We start from the raw sequence: 12,565 nt of genomic DNA, 5'->3' as shown, positions 1-12,565 counted from the left end.
TTCATTGTGCTGATTATGTCAAAAAACTGCACGAGGAGTTTGCCTGCAGGGCGACAACTGCAGTATGCAGTTATTCTGATGATGAAATAAGCAGTGTTCTAGACGAGTAATGTGGTTATGGTTATTCCATACGAAATGTTAACTTTCATAATTCAATAATTCTAAACTTTTCAAAGCATTAAATTATTGCCAAAGGCAAATAGTTATATTAGGCTAAGACAGAACATGGGAAACACAGCATTTATAAAGAGATAGTCTGTCTGCATGCTAATATAGATGTAAATATAGACATAAATACTTGACATTGGATGATGAAGAATGATAAGTTCATATTGAAATCTGAATTATGATGTGCAATGTTTAGTAACCTTTGAATGGCCAATCTGAACGTAGTATAACACTCTAAAGGAGACAATGATTTCTATGGTCTGAGGCTTAAAGCAACACTAGAGAGTTTTTCGACCTTAAAATAATCTCTCTAAAATTATTTAAGTGGTAGGACAACTCTTAACTGGACGCATTTTACTGCCGCTGCTACCTAAGCAGCCCTCTGTCGGCTGAAATCACACTTGTAACTTTGGTGTGCGGGTAGGTTCACAAGCCCCGCCTATCACCTGCTTTACGGCATACGTTTTACTCGTAGCCTGGGTGAAGTTAGTCAACAGTTAACAATAAGACGAAACAATCTAGTTCAACGAACCAAACCATCACCATGGCAGAGCCAGCAAAAAAAAACAAAGAGGAAAATAGAGAGAGTGATCGGACACGAGCCCGAACACGAATCAATATCTGACGGACTTACACTCTGTGGCACGAGCTGCAAGAGGCAACGGGTTGCAAATCGGATGGAGACCTAACGTTAGCCTTCCTGCTACTGGATATGAAAGTCTTATATGTACATTTTTTCTAACTGTCCTGTACTTTTGAGCTTATTAGTTATTAGGCTGTGCTCAGGTTGTTTATTGGCGAACTAACGTTACTGGTTCATAATTTATATCCGTAATGTAGACTAGAGATTATGTAATGTTGCCGGGTCTCAATAGCTTACATAGCATGATTGTGCCTCGTCACGAATTGAGTGTTATGCTTGTAAGCGATGACTAACAGACCACAATAATTGTTTTATGGTTAAAAGTAGCTGATTCCTTAGTTCATGCACGTAGACTAATGTTATCGGTATCTATAGTTACTATAGGCACTATTCCCATAGCGAATTGAGTGTAAGTTATTGATTGCACGTTGTGCGTTGTGTTTTGGGTGACTGCAAATGTGCTATGTAGCTAAGGTTAGCACGTTAGCTGCTATGTAGCTAGCACGCTATGCGCTAACGGCTAATTCAATTCAATTCAATTTTATTTATATAGCGCTTTTCACAATGTGCATTGTTCCAAAGCAGCTTTACAGGAGAAAATGAGAAAAACTGAAAAACACAAAAAAGGTAAAAAAACAGCACAGTGCATGGTGTTTATAAAACAATCAAGATTATTCTAGTAAATAATATCTAATAAATGCAGTCTCCTGGTGGTTTATTTAGCATATTTTGCATTAAGTGAATGCTTTGCTGAAAAGATGTGTCTTTAATCTAGATTTAAATTGGGAGAGTGTGTCTGACCCTCGAATAGTATTGGGAAGGCTATTCCAGAGTTTAGGTGCTATGTATGAGAAAGCTCTGCCCCCTTTGGTGGATTTAGTTATTCTAGGTGTTATCAAAAGTCTGGAGTTTTGAGATCTTAGAGAGCGTGATGGGTTGTAGTGTGGTAGAAGCTCTGTTAACCGTTTAACTGTTAACAGTTCTGTGCACTTCAATTACTGTTTGGTATGGCTCGGCTACCAAATCAGACCTACGAAGACTACAACGGACAGTTCGTAGTGCTGAGAATATTATTGGTGCTCCTCTGCCCACACTTCAGGACCTGTACGATTCCAGAGTGAAAAACAGGGCAAGAAAAATCATCATTGACTCCACACACCCAGCACACAAACTCTTTGATCTGCTGCCCTCTGGCCGGCGCTTTAGAGCACCAAACACCAGGACTTCCAGACACAGAAGCAGCTTCTTCCCCCAGGCAATCTCCCTCCTAAACAGATAACTGCTCCTTAAGAGCAATATTCCACTTCCACTACTCCTATAGTGTGCACTATAGTGCCTTATTATATCTACATCTTATGTATACATGTATATAACACTACCTCTACTTACTAAATTATCCATTTGCACAAGTGTACATACAATCTGTTAATATGTTTATTCTACTATATACTACCCTGTACAATGTCTCTTATATGTTATTATCCCCCATTTTCTGTAAAATAGTCTTTATTTTATATATGCACAATTTAGAATCTTTTAGACTGTAAATCGTATTATATTGTATTGTCATTGTGTTGAATGTCTGTACTAGAAGCTTCCAACACCAAAGAAAATTCCTTGTGTGTGCAAGCACACTTGGCAATAAAGCTCTTCTGATTCTGATTCTGATTAAGGCTTTATAAGTGATTAAAAGAACTTTAAAGTCAATACGATACTTAATGGGTAACCAGTGAAGGCTTGATAACATTGGGGTTATGTGATCGTATTTTCTGGACCTGGTTAGAACTCTGGCAGCTGCATTCTGAACTAACTGTAGTTTGTTTATTGATGATGCAGGACAACCACTAAGTAGTGCATTACAGTAGTCAAGTCTTGAGGTCACAAATGCATGAATAAGCTTTTCTGCGTCAGCCACACATAAAATATTTCGTAATTTGGCAACATTTCTAAGGTGGAAGAAGGCTGATCCCATTTGTAGTGCCTGTCCCTGAATACCGGTATAATTGTGTAAGCGATCTAGAAGTATTTTATGGTCTACAGTATCAAACACAGCACTAAGGTCAAGCAGGACTAGGAGTGAGATGTTACCTTTATCTGATGCTATAAGCAGGTCGTTTGTAATTTTAACGAGCGCAGTTTCAGTACTATGATGCGGTCTAAAGCCTGACTGAAACTTTTCGTGTATGTCATTATTTTTTAAGAATGAGCACAACTGAGTGGACACTACTTTTTCGAGTATTTTAGACAGGTAAGGGAGATTTGAAATCGGTCTCTAGTTTCCTAGTTCATTGGGGTCTAAGTTTGGTTTCTTGATAAGAGGCTTAATGACGGCCAGTTTAAAGGGTCCTGGGACATGGCCTAGATTATTTGACGAGTTGATAATGTTATAAATGGGCTCAATTGCAACGGGTAATAACTCTTTTAATAATTTAGTTGGTATGGGGTCTAATAAACAAGTTGTAGGTTTAGATGTTGCAATAAGTTTAATTAAATCTTCCTGTTTTATAGGTGAGAAACACTGTAACCTTTCTTTTGGGGCCATGGTTGGTACTAATTCATAGGACAGACTTGGAGGTTGAGTTTTTACTATTTTGTCTCGTATGTTTTCAGTTTTCTCTGTAAGAAAATTCATGAATTCATTGCTACCAAGGTGCGGCGGAATACCCAGGTCAGGTGAAGTCTGTTTATTTGTTAATTTAGCAACTGTACTAAATAAAAACCTTGGATTGTTTTTGTTAGTTTCTATGAGGTTACGGAGGTGCTCAGCCTTTGCTGCTTTTAGTGCCTTTTTATAACAGTTTGCACTCTGTTTCCACGCAAATTTAAAGACCTCTAATTGGGTTTGTTTCCATTTGCGCTCCAGTTTACGTGTTTCTCTTTTAAGGGCGCGAGTGGTGCTATTGTACCATGGTGCTACGTTTTTCTCATTAATCTTTTTTGACTTCATAGGTGCGACAGCTTCTAATGTATTAGATAAAATAGTGCTCAATTTGCTGGTCATGTCATCGAGCGATTCTGTATTTATTGGTATGGTTATTAAAGGAGTCAGATCTGGGAAACTATCTTTAGTAGTCGAGGTAAATGTTCTACCCTGTCGATAACGAGTTAAGCAGCTGATTTCTGCAGTGCGCAGTGTAAATGTTATAAGATAGTGATAGGTGACATCGTCGCTTTGAGGTATAATATCTATATTGGTTGGATCGGCTCTGTGAGATATAATCAATGCAAATGCATCGTTAGCACTATACGTGGATATTGAAATCTCCGACAATTAGTACTTTATCAACGTTAACCAATAGGTCCGATAAGAAGTCCGCAAACTCTTTCAGAAAATCAGTGTAGGGACCAGGGGGTCTATACACAGTAGCCAACGTAAAAGAAAGCAATGATTTTTTACTTTCGTTTATGTTCAACGCAAGCACTTCAAATGATTTAAATGTATGCTCTGTTCTCTGAGTTACAGTACGAAAGTCTCTAAAGATTGTGGTGCAGTACACTCATTTAGACTGTAATAATCATTTGGTTTAAGCCAGGTTTCGGTAAGGCAAAGTATATCAAAACTGTTGTCTGTGATCATTTCATTTACAATAACTGCTTTTGAATTTAGTGATCTAATATTAAGTAGGCCGAACTTTATGAGTTGGTTTTGGTCGTTTATTACATTGTCTTTAGGTTTAATCACGATCAGATTTTTTCTCTGGGTTTTGCCTAAATTATTATTTTGTAGTATTATTCGGGGGACAGATACGGTCTCTATGCATTTGGAAGTAGTAACATTTATAACAGTTGAGTGGGAGGAACACAGACTATGGTTAAAGTTTTGACTTACCGGTGGGAGACAGTCAAACGGTGCGTAGCGTCTTTGAGATGTTGTCAGACAGAAGTTCCGCTCCGATGCTGCTGGGGTGCAGGCCGTCAGGGCGGAAGAGCCTGGGTCGCTCCCAGAACAGATCAAAAATATTAACAAAGAGCAGCTTCTGTTCAATACACCATGACATCAACCATTTATTTAGTGCAAATAGTCTACTGAACTTTTCATTCCCTCGTCGGTAGGTAGGAAGCGGCCCTGATACGATGATCCTCGCCGTGGGCGATGCGTTGCGTACCGTCTCGATCAGACTCCTGAAGTCCCTCTTCAGGATCTCCGACTGCCGCATCCTGACGTCGTTCACCCCCGCATGCAGCACGACAGCTCCGACGTTAGCGTCGTCCTTCAGGATCGCAGGTACCTGCGCAGAGACATCAAGAACACGGGCGCCAGGAAAACAATGAGTGCGCACCTTACCTTTAGTGGAGGAAGCGCGTACGTTCCGGACGATTGAATCTCCGATGACCACAGCGTTGCATTCTGTCTCATGGAGGGCGGCAAAACGGTTCCTGGTCGGGATCTCGAAGACCGGTGGCGGCGGTTGGGTCATCGCTCCAGTCCTGGCTCGCGCCTTTCGCTGTGGGTGTGCCGGTGCAGGAGTGAAGTTCATTTGGGCTGACCGTGTTCTCGAAGCCTGGGCTCTGTGCAGAGAAACATGCGGAGTAGAAGTGGTAGGAGTATTAAAATCGCGATGAAAACTTACCGCGGATTTGCGAGTGTCAGCTCGGGATGTTTCCAGCGCCGTTTTACGTTCTCGCTGCCGTGTCTGCTTCTCTAGTATATCCTGGATCTGCTTCTCCACAGCCTCCAGTTCCGACTGAAGTGCGATCGTTTCCTCATCTGCACTCAGAGGTACAAACACGTCTGAAACATTAGCCATTAGTGATGTAATAATGAGAACAGTGTGTTAAGCAGTAAGTTAAGCAGGCTTGTAATGCCTGAGGGCTAGTGGCCTGAGGGCTAATAGCGAGTGATCCGATAAAAATAATTTATCAGTGCGTTTAAGGACGATTTTGGTATGGAATATACTTAAGGATAAGTTTTACCCTCGATGATTAACAATTTAAAACACAAGTCTTAAGATATAACAAGAATAAACGATGTATTTAGAATAAGTATTTAGAATAAGTTTGAAAGAGCTCCGGTGCTCTATAAGCAAAAGTTCTCTTGTTGCTTTAAAGAACAGTTCCCCACAAAAATGAAAATTCTGTCTTCATTTACTCACCCTCGAGTTGTTCCAAATCTTTATTAATCTATTTGTTCTGATCAAATAGAAAAATACTCGGAAGAATGCTTGTAACTAAAAAGTTCTTTGCCACCATTCCATAGTAGCGAAAATTGCATTATAAATTTCTTTGTTCTGTTAAACACAAAAGAAGATATTTTGAAAAATGTAGGAAAGAAAACAGTTCTGGGGCACTTTTGACTACTATTGTACTTTTTCCTACTATGGTAGTCAATGGTAACCAAGAACCGTTTGGTTACAAACATTCTGCCAAATATCTTTCTCTGTGTTCATCGGAACAAAGAAATGTATTTGCAGATTTGAAATAACTAAATGATGACAGAATTTTGTGGGTGTGAACTGTCCCTTTAGCAGTAAGCAGTTCATTTATCTCATTGCTGTCTATAACAAACCATTTATTAAAGAGATATCCTTTGTGAATTTTCTTTCCTATATGCGATGTTAAAGAAAAAAAGACACATACATGCAAACCAAGCAAAGAATCCTTTCTGGAGAAAATGAAAACGCCTGAAAGAAAAATGGTCCAATCTCAGAGCCCATTCAAGAGCAACCAAATCCAATCAGTCTGAAGAGATTACAACGACAAAAACATTTTATTTCTCAGTGAATCCTGTACAAATCACGTTCAAATCTTCTCCCGTCCTATCAAGAGGTGCGTTTGAGGTTTATTTATAATACACAGCAGAAACAAAAGTTGTTGGAAGAGAGGAACCTTTGCTGCCCTGACAGCTGATTCAGAACGTGGGCTGAGAAGAGAGAGAAAGAGCGAGAGAGATAAATAAAGAGTCTACAGACTCCTCAGCGAGGTGACCCACGCCCACTGCGCTAATGCAGAGAATAAGTAAACGCATGTGATATCCCCTCTAAACTCCTCCATGCACAGCACTGGAAGTGGAGATTAATCAGCCTGGATGCATGGGCAGGAGTCACCAAGTGGGAGGAGAGAGTCATATTCAGTCTTCTGAAGTTCCGCTGTGTACACCCCAGCCCAGTCAGAGATGCCCTGAAGCGATACGATTGAACGGGACGAACGGGCGTTCACCTTTCCACACAATCTGGGATAACGCACTGATACGTGTTATTGAGGTCCTATATTTAACTTCAACTTTCTGTAAAGAGCAGGTTTTATAGAAAGTTTAATGCTTGGAATTTTTCTTATACCTGCTCTCTATGATTCAGTTGTAGTTGAGCATAGAGGCTCTTAAACAAGAGAGGGCCAGAAAACAGTCAGAAGAGAAACTTTAAAAAAAATTTCTATAAAGAACAACCATCAATGTATTTTGCTGTGCTTCAAGTAAACCAAAACCTGATAAAAGTCTTAAAGGTGCAGTGTGTGATATTAAGGTGGATCTATTGACAAAAATGCAATATAATATACATAACTATGTCTTCAGAGGTGTTTAAAGACCTAACACAATGAAGCGTTGTGTTTCTTCAGCAAAGAAGTAAAAACGAGACGACATCTTAGTTCTGTGTCACCCTCCGTAGTGCTTCGAAAGGGAGGGGTGAGCGGTAGACCGAGCCATTGGTTGCAATAAGCAACCTCACCGCTAGATGCCGCTAAAAAAACTTTAGTCTATCACACTTTAAAGTGTGATAGACTAACAAAATCAGTGAAGCCTATTGTTTTGGCCAAAAGTTGCGCATTTCTGATTATTGGCATTGGCTGACATCTGTTTCCTTGTCCATTACTCTTGACTCTATCCCTAAACCTAAGAAACTTTTAAAATTAATTTTCGTTAAATATTGTGTAAAAATCCTTTTAATTTTAGAAAAACATGATCTAGAAATATAGCTTGAGGAATCAGACTATTCAGCGTGATCTCACGGGAATTCATAATCATTTTATGAGGTGGCTAATTCGTGTCAATTCGTACGATGTGAATCGTACAAAAACGTACAATTATTAGAAAAAAGTCCATACTGAAGCCCCCCCAACCCCACCCCTAAACTGTCACTGGCGCAAAAGCAAACCGTACAAAGACGTATAAATAAGATCGTCCAAATTCGTACGATTTAGCCCCCTCGTAAAATAGTTTCGAATTGCTGTGATATTGTGAACTATCAAGTTATTATCGATTTCATTCATATAATTTTATCCCAGATTACAAGATGCATTCTCCACACGCACATTTTTCAGCTCTGCCCATCATGACATTTACAGTTCTTCATCTACACTTTAGCATCACAGTCACGTTTAAGCTGTAACACACCCATATATTTGTAAAGGCCAAAGAAAGTGTTGAAAATGCCATATGGAGCATTAAAAACGCCTTTGGAGATGGCTGGTGAAAGTGCTATGCAACTTTCATCACACCTTGATTCCTTCTTACATGAGTGTGAACACATGGGAGGCTGTTCTAATTAGTGCCTGTGGGGTCAAGGTCCTGTCGGAGGGTTAGTTGCGGGTGATGTCTTTGAGAAGATGTATTGTAGCGATTTAAAAGACTTCAGGGTTGACGGTGTGAAGAATTGACCGTCTTAATTAAAGGCTGTTGAAAGTGATTGGACAGCCGCATGGACCTTGAAGGAAAGAGGGAAGGTTCAATTGTACACGCTACGACAGTCCTTTGTTTAACACACAGGTGAAAATATGGATCAAGGTTAAACAGCTTGTGTACATGTGCAAACCAATCTTAGGTAATATACAGAATTTAATCATTTTGACTCAAATTTAATTGGTCACATCTCCCAGGATGTTGAATAAAAATGACAGAAAGCAGAATTTAAAGAGCTGAAAAAACTCTGCTATAACTCTACTAAAAATGTATACACAAAATCAGAATCAGAATCAGAATGAGCTTTATTACCAAGTGTGTTTAAACACACAAGGAATTTGACTTGGCGATAGGAGCTTAGTGCAGAAGAAAGTGTACACATGGTGCAAACATAGTGCAAATATACATTAAGATAGACAAATTAATTAATTAAATTAAATAAAAACAATAATGCACTATATACAAAAATGTAACAAATATAGACTAAAGACAACATGTAATTTTTTAAAAGAGTATACAGATGTGTTATTTACAGGTTTAATCTAAGGATTTGCAAAACAAGATGTATACAAAATAACACAAAATGTATACAAAAATCCTGTTTACAATCCTATAGCTAACAAAGGTATGTTCTAAGAACGTTTTGCTAACAAGTTATGAAAATATTATTCAGAATGTTTTTAAACTTTCCACTAACAATGTACGCTTTAACCAGCAATGTATTTTTTAACATTTAGTAATGACATAATAACATTTGATCAAATGCCCTATTTATGTTACTGCAAGAAACATTTTTTGATAACTTTGTGATAACTTTTAGAGAACGTTAGCCAAAGTTCTGAGAATGTTTCCTGTTTGGATACAGCTACTGTATGTGTATATACATGCATTAATTGCACTTATACAATAAATACTGTAACAAAACAAAACAAAACACAAAGTTATGTATTCGTGCCCATTTTGACAAAAACATTTACACTGTAAAATACCTGTAATTTTACGGAAATTTTGCATAATTTTACACACTAAATTACAGAAATAATTTACAAATTGGGTGTAAAATAACATGAAAAACATGTACTGCAGTTTTAGTTCACAAACATGTTTTTTAATGTTTTTTTTGCCGTCCCAGCTGCCTAAATATTTTATTCTATTACTATTTGGTCCCACTATATGTTAGGTGTCTTCAACTAGCATTAACTATCAGCACTGTAAAGGGCTAATGAGCTGATATGTGCTGTATCATCTTTGAAACTAACCCCGATACAGACCACAAGACAGGAAGAATAAATTATTCATCGTGGAGAAATATGACCTCAGAATGGTGTGACTCAGAGGGGCTCTCAGCCAATTGGGACACAGATTTTCAGAAAGATGAGGAGTTCAAGACAAGAGCAAGGCCTTGCTGTCATGGCATAATTTCCAGAGAGAACAGCGCTGATATAATCAGAGTGAAGAGGATGCAGAGCGTCAGACTGGGATTCCTTCTATTGATTACAATCACATGTTCAGTGAGGCTAGAAGGCCAACTGAAAGCTTAAGATCAGCGAGGAAGCACACTGTAGATGAGTTTCTACCAAAAAGTGCTACAGTTTGGTTCACTTGCTTTTCATTTTTTTAATTCTTCAATATGAACAAAATAACATAAACAAGGAGACTGGCCATACAATACATCTATAATTTCTCTGTGTGTGTTTGTATATAAGTGCATTCGATTTGAAAGGAAAAACAGCTTTACAAATGGATGAAGCCAATCATGTAAAATAAAATAAAACTATTGTTCTGGCACAATTGCGTCTGAGATAAAACTGCATAAAACTGATGTATGTTCTGCGGTTTCATCTAACAAATAGATGAAATCAAATAACAAAGCAGTGATGGGTTATTACATCATCTGAGAAGAGATTCTGCCCTCACAATGAGCAGAAGATCAGATCAAATATGTTTCAACTTTCCTAAACATGCTCGACCATCTCTGATCCCATTTCATTATCCTGTGCTATTTATTTATTTCACACACACACGCACACATGTCTGGTTTACTATTTCTGTGGGGACAGTCCACAGGCGTAATGTTTTTTATACTGTACAAACTGTATATTCTATCCCCTAACCCTACCCCTAAACCTAAAGATCATAGAACACTTTTTGCATTTTTAGATTTAAAAAAAATATTGTTCTGTACAATTTATTAGCTTTTTTGCGCCTGGGGACCTCAATTTTGGTACCCACGGTGACAGGTGTCCCCATGTGTTGGTGTGCATTCAGGTTTAGGTCCCCACCAGGATATACAAACATGAACGCACGCACACACACACACACACACACACACACACACACTTAATGCATATCGACTTTCTCTTTTATAATCTCTGCCTGTCTTTTTATTTTGGGTGTTATTTTAAACATTGTTTGTGTTTATATTATTTAGGTATTGTGCATATGTCAAAAACCTTGGAGGCCTCAGGGGTTGAAATAAAAGATTAAAGCCAAGCCCTAATGATCTGTGATTCATTGTTCTTTACAGATTGAGTCATTTCTGTAACAGTTATAAAATGTAAATGAGAGTTGTAATAAAATGGCTGCAGGTGGTAGCAGAACAGAGCAAAATGGGATACCGGGATGAAATGGAGATTGAACACAAGCTGTGTGATCTTACTCTCAACTCGCAATCTCCATATTCATGGAAATTCATTTCCGACACATTAGAACTCCAAACGTTCAGTTTTTTCATCTGATTTATCATGTAGTGGAATAGAGGATAGAAGACTTTTTCACCTTCGCTAGGTTTCTCTACGCTTACATAACAACCCTCTGTATAAATCCAACTGGCAGAGGTTATGCATTGGAGGAGAGCTGATTTATTACACGCTTAGCGGTGGGAACGGAATAACGTGCTCCCCAACCAATTTCTTGTGTAAACGTCTGACCTTGAACAAACCACACTGCAATTGATGCTCATTACGGCCGTCGAATTGTTTACTTCTGAACTGAAGTAGCTTCGGAGAAACCGCAGCATTTCACAACACGAGATAAATCACTCTTCATTTTGGCAGAGTGAGCTCCTCTCTAAGTTTACAGGGTAAAATGAAGGACAGAATTCATATAAGTACCGTTCCCTTCTGTTCCCGCTGTACTTTAAAATAGATTGTTATAAAACAATGTCCCTCAATCAGTGATATACAGCGTAAAACCTTCCTCTCAATATACATCTGATGTCTTCATCTTTTTTAAATTTGTGTGTCTTCACATCAAAACAAAACCTGAATTCATCAGCCTTAACGGACAATCCCTGATTGCTGGTCACCAGCATATGGTGGAACTTGGATGCTGGTTCCCAGCACAGCATGTGTGCTTATCGCTCCAACATTCTGTTTCGTTGCACTGTCAATCACATTAATAAACAAATCCAAACTATTCATGTACACTGTAAAAAAGTCATTTCAACTCAGTTCAAAAACTGGCTTAAAGGGATAGTTCACCCAAAAATGAAAATTCTGTCATCATTTACTCACCCTCAGGTTGTTCCAAACCTGTATAGATTTCTTTGTTCTGCTGAACACAAAGGAAGATATTTTAAAGAATGTCAGTAACCAATCAGATCTCATCCCCCATTGACTCCCATAGTATTTATTTTCCCTACTGTGGTAGTGAATGGGGGATGAGATCTAGTTGCATTGTGTATAACTGGACAAAATCTAGTTTAACCCATTTGAACTTCATTTTATGAGCTAGTTTAAATTCATTTAAATTCAAGTGACTTGCAAAGCCAATTTGATTTAATCTACAAATTTAAGGCAGATTTTGAACTTGAAGTTGAAATAGGTGTATTTTAACAGGGTGCCTGCTGCTCCTTCTAGAAATAACAATATTATTGAAATATTCCACTTTTTAAACTTTAAAAAGTCAAAGTTTTACAGTAGGTGTAAATTGCAAATTCCAGAAACTGGCAAGACAGAGACGGTGATGCTTTCTTTGCAGAAAGAATGTGAAACATGAATGTAAGCTACATAATTTATTAAAACACAATTTATATTTGCCTTTATATTTTCCTCATTTTAATGCCGTTATTTGCCCGAAGTGTGTCCAAGCGTTTGAGTTGTAATGCAAAAGAACCCTGAAGAGCTCTTTCATTTATTACA

At 38.2% G+C, this 12,565-nt stretch overlaps 1 protein-coding gene across 1 annotated transcript in view; it reads right to left on the bottom strand.

Moving 5' to 3' along the window:
• LOC130546923 (uncharacterized) overlaps positions 1-12,565 on the bottom strand; it is a 79,361-nt gene that overhangs the window by 42,318 nt on the left and 24,478 nt on the right. Inside the window, exon 5 of the mRNA XM_057322468.1 lies at positions 4,641-5,519. Within this exon, the coding sequence (XP_057178451.1) occupies positions 4,654-5,519 (866 nt within the window). The 3' untranslated portion in view covers positions 4,641-4,653. The remainder of the gene's footprint in view (positions 1-4,640; positions 5,520-12,565) is intronic.

This window comes from Triplophysa rosa, linkage group LG23 (assembly GCF_024868665.1).
Source record: "Triplophysa rosa linkage group LG23, Trosa_1v2, whole genome shotgun sequence".
NCBI lineage: Eukaryota > Metazoa > Chordata > Actinopteri > Cypriniformes > Nemacheilidae > Triplophysa > Triplophysa rosa.
Note: the sequence above shows the minus strand (reverse complement) of the source record. Positions and strands in the feature narration are given on the sequence as shown.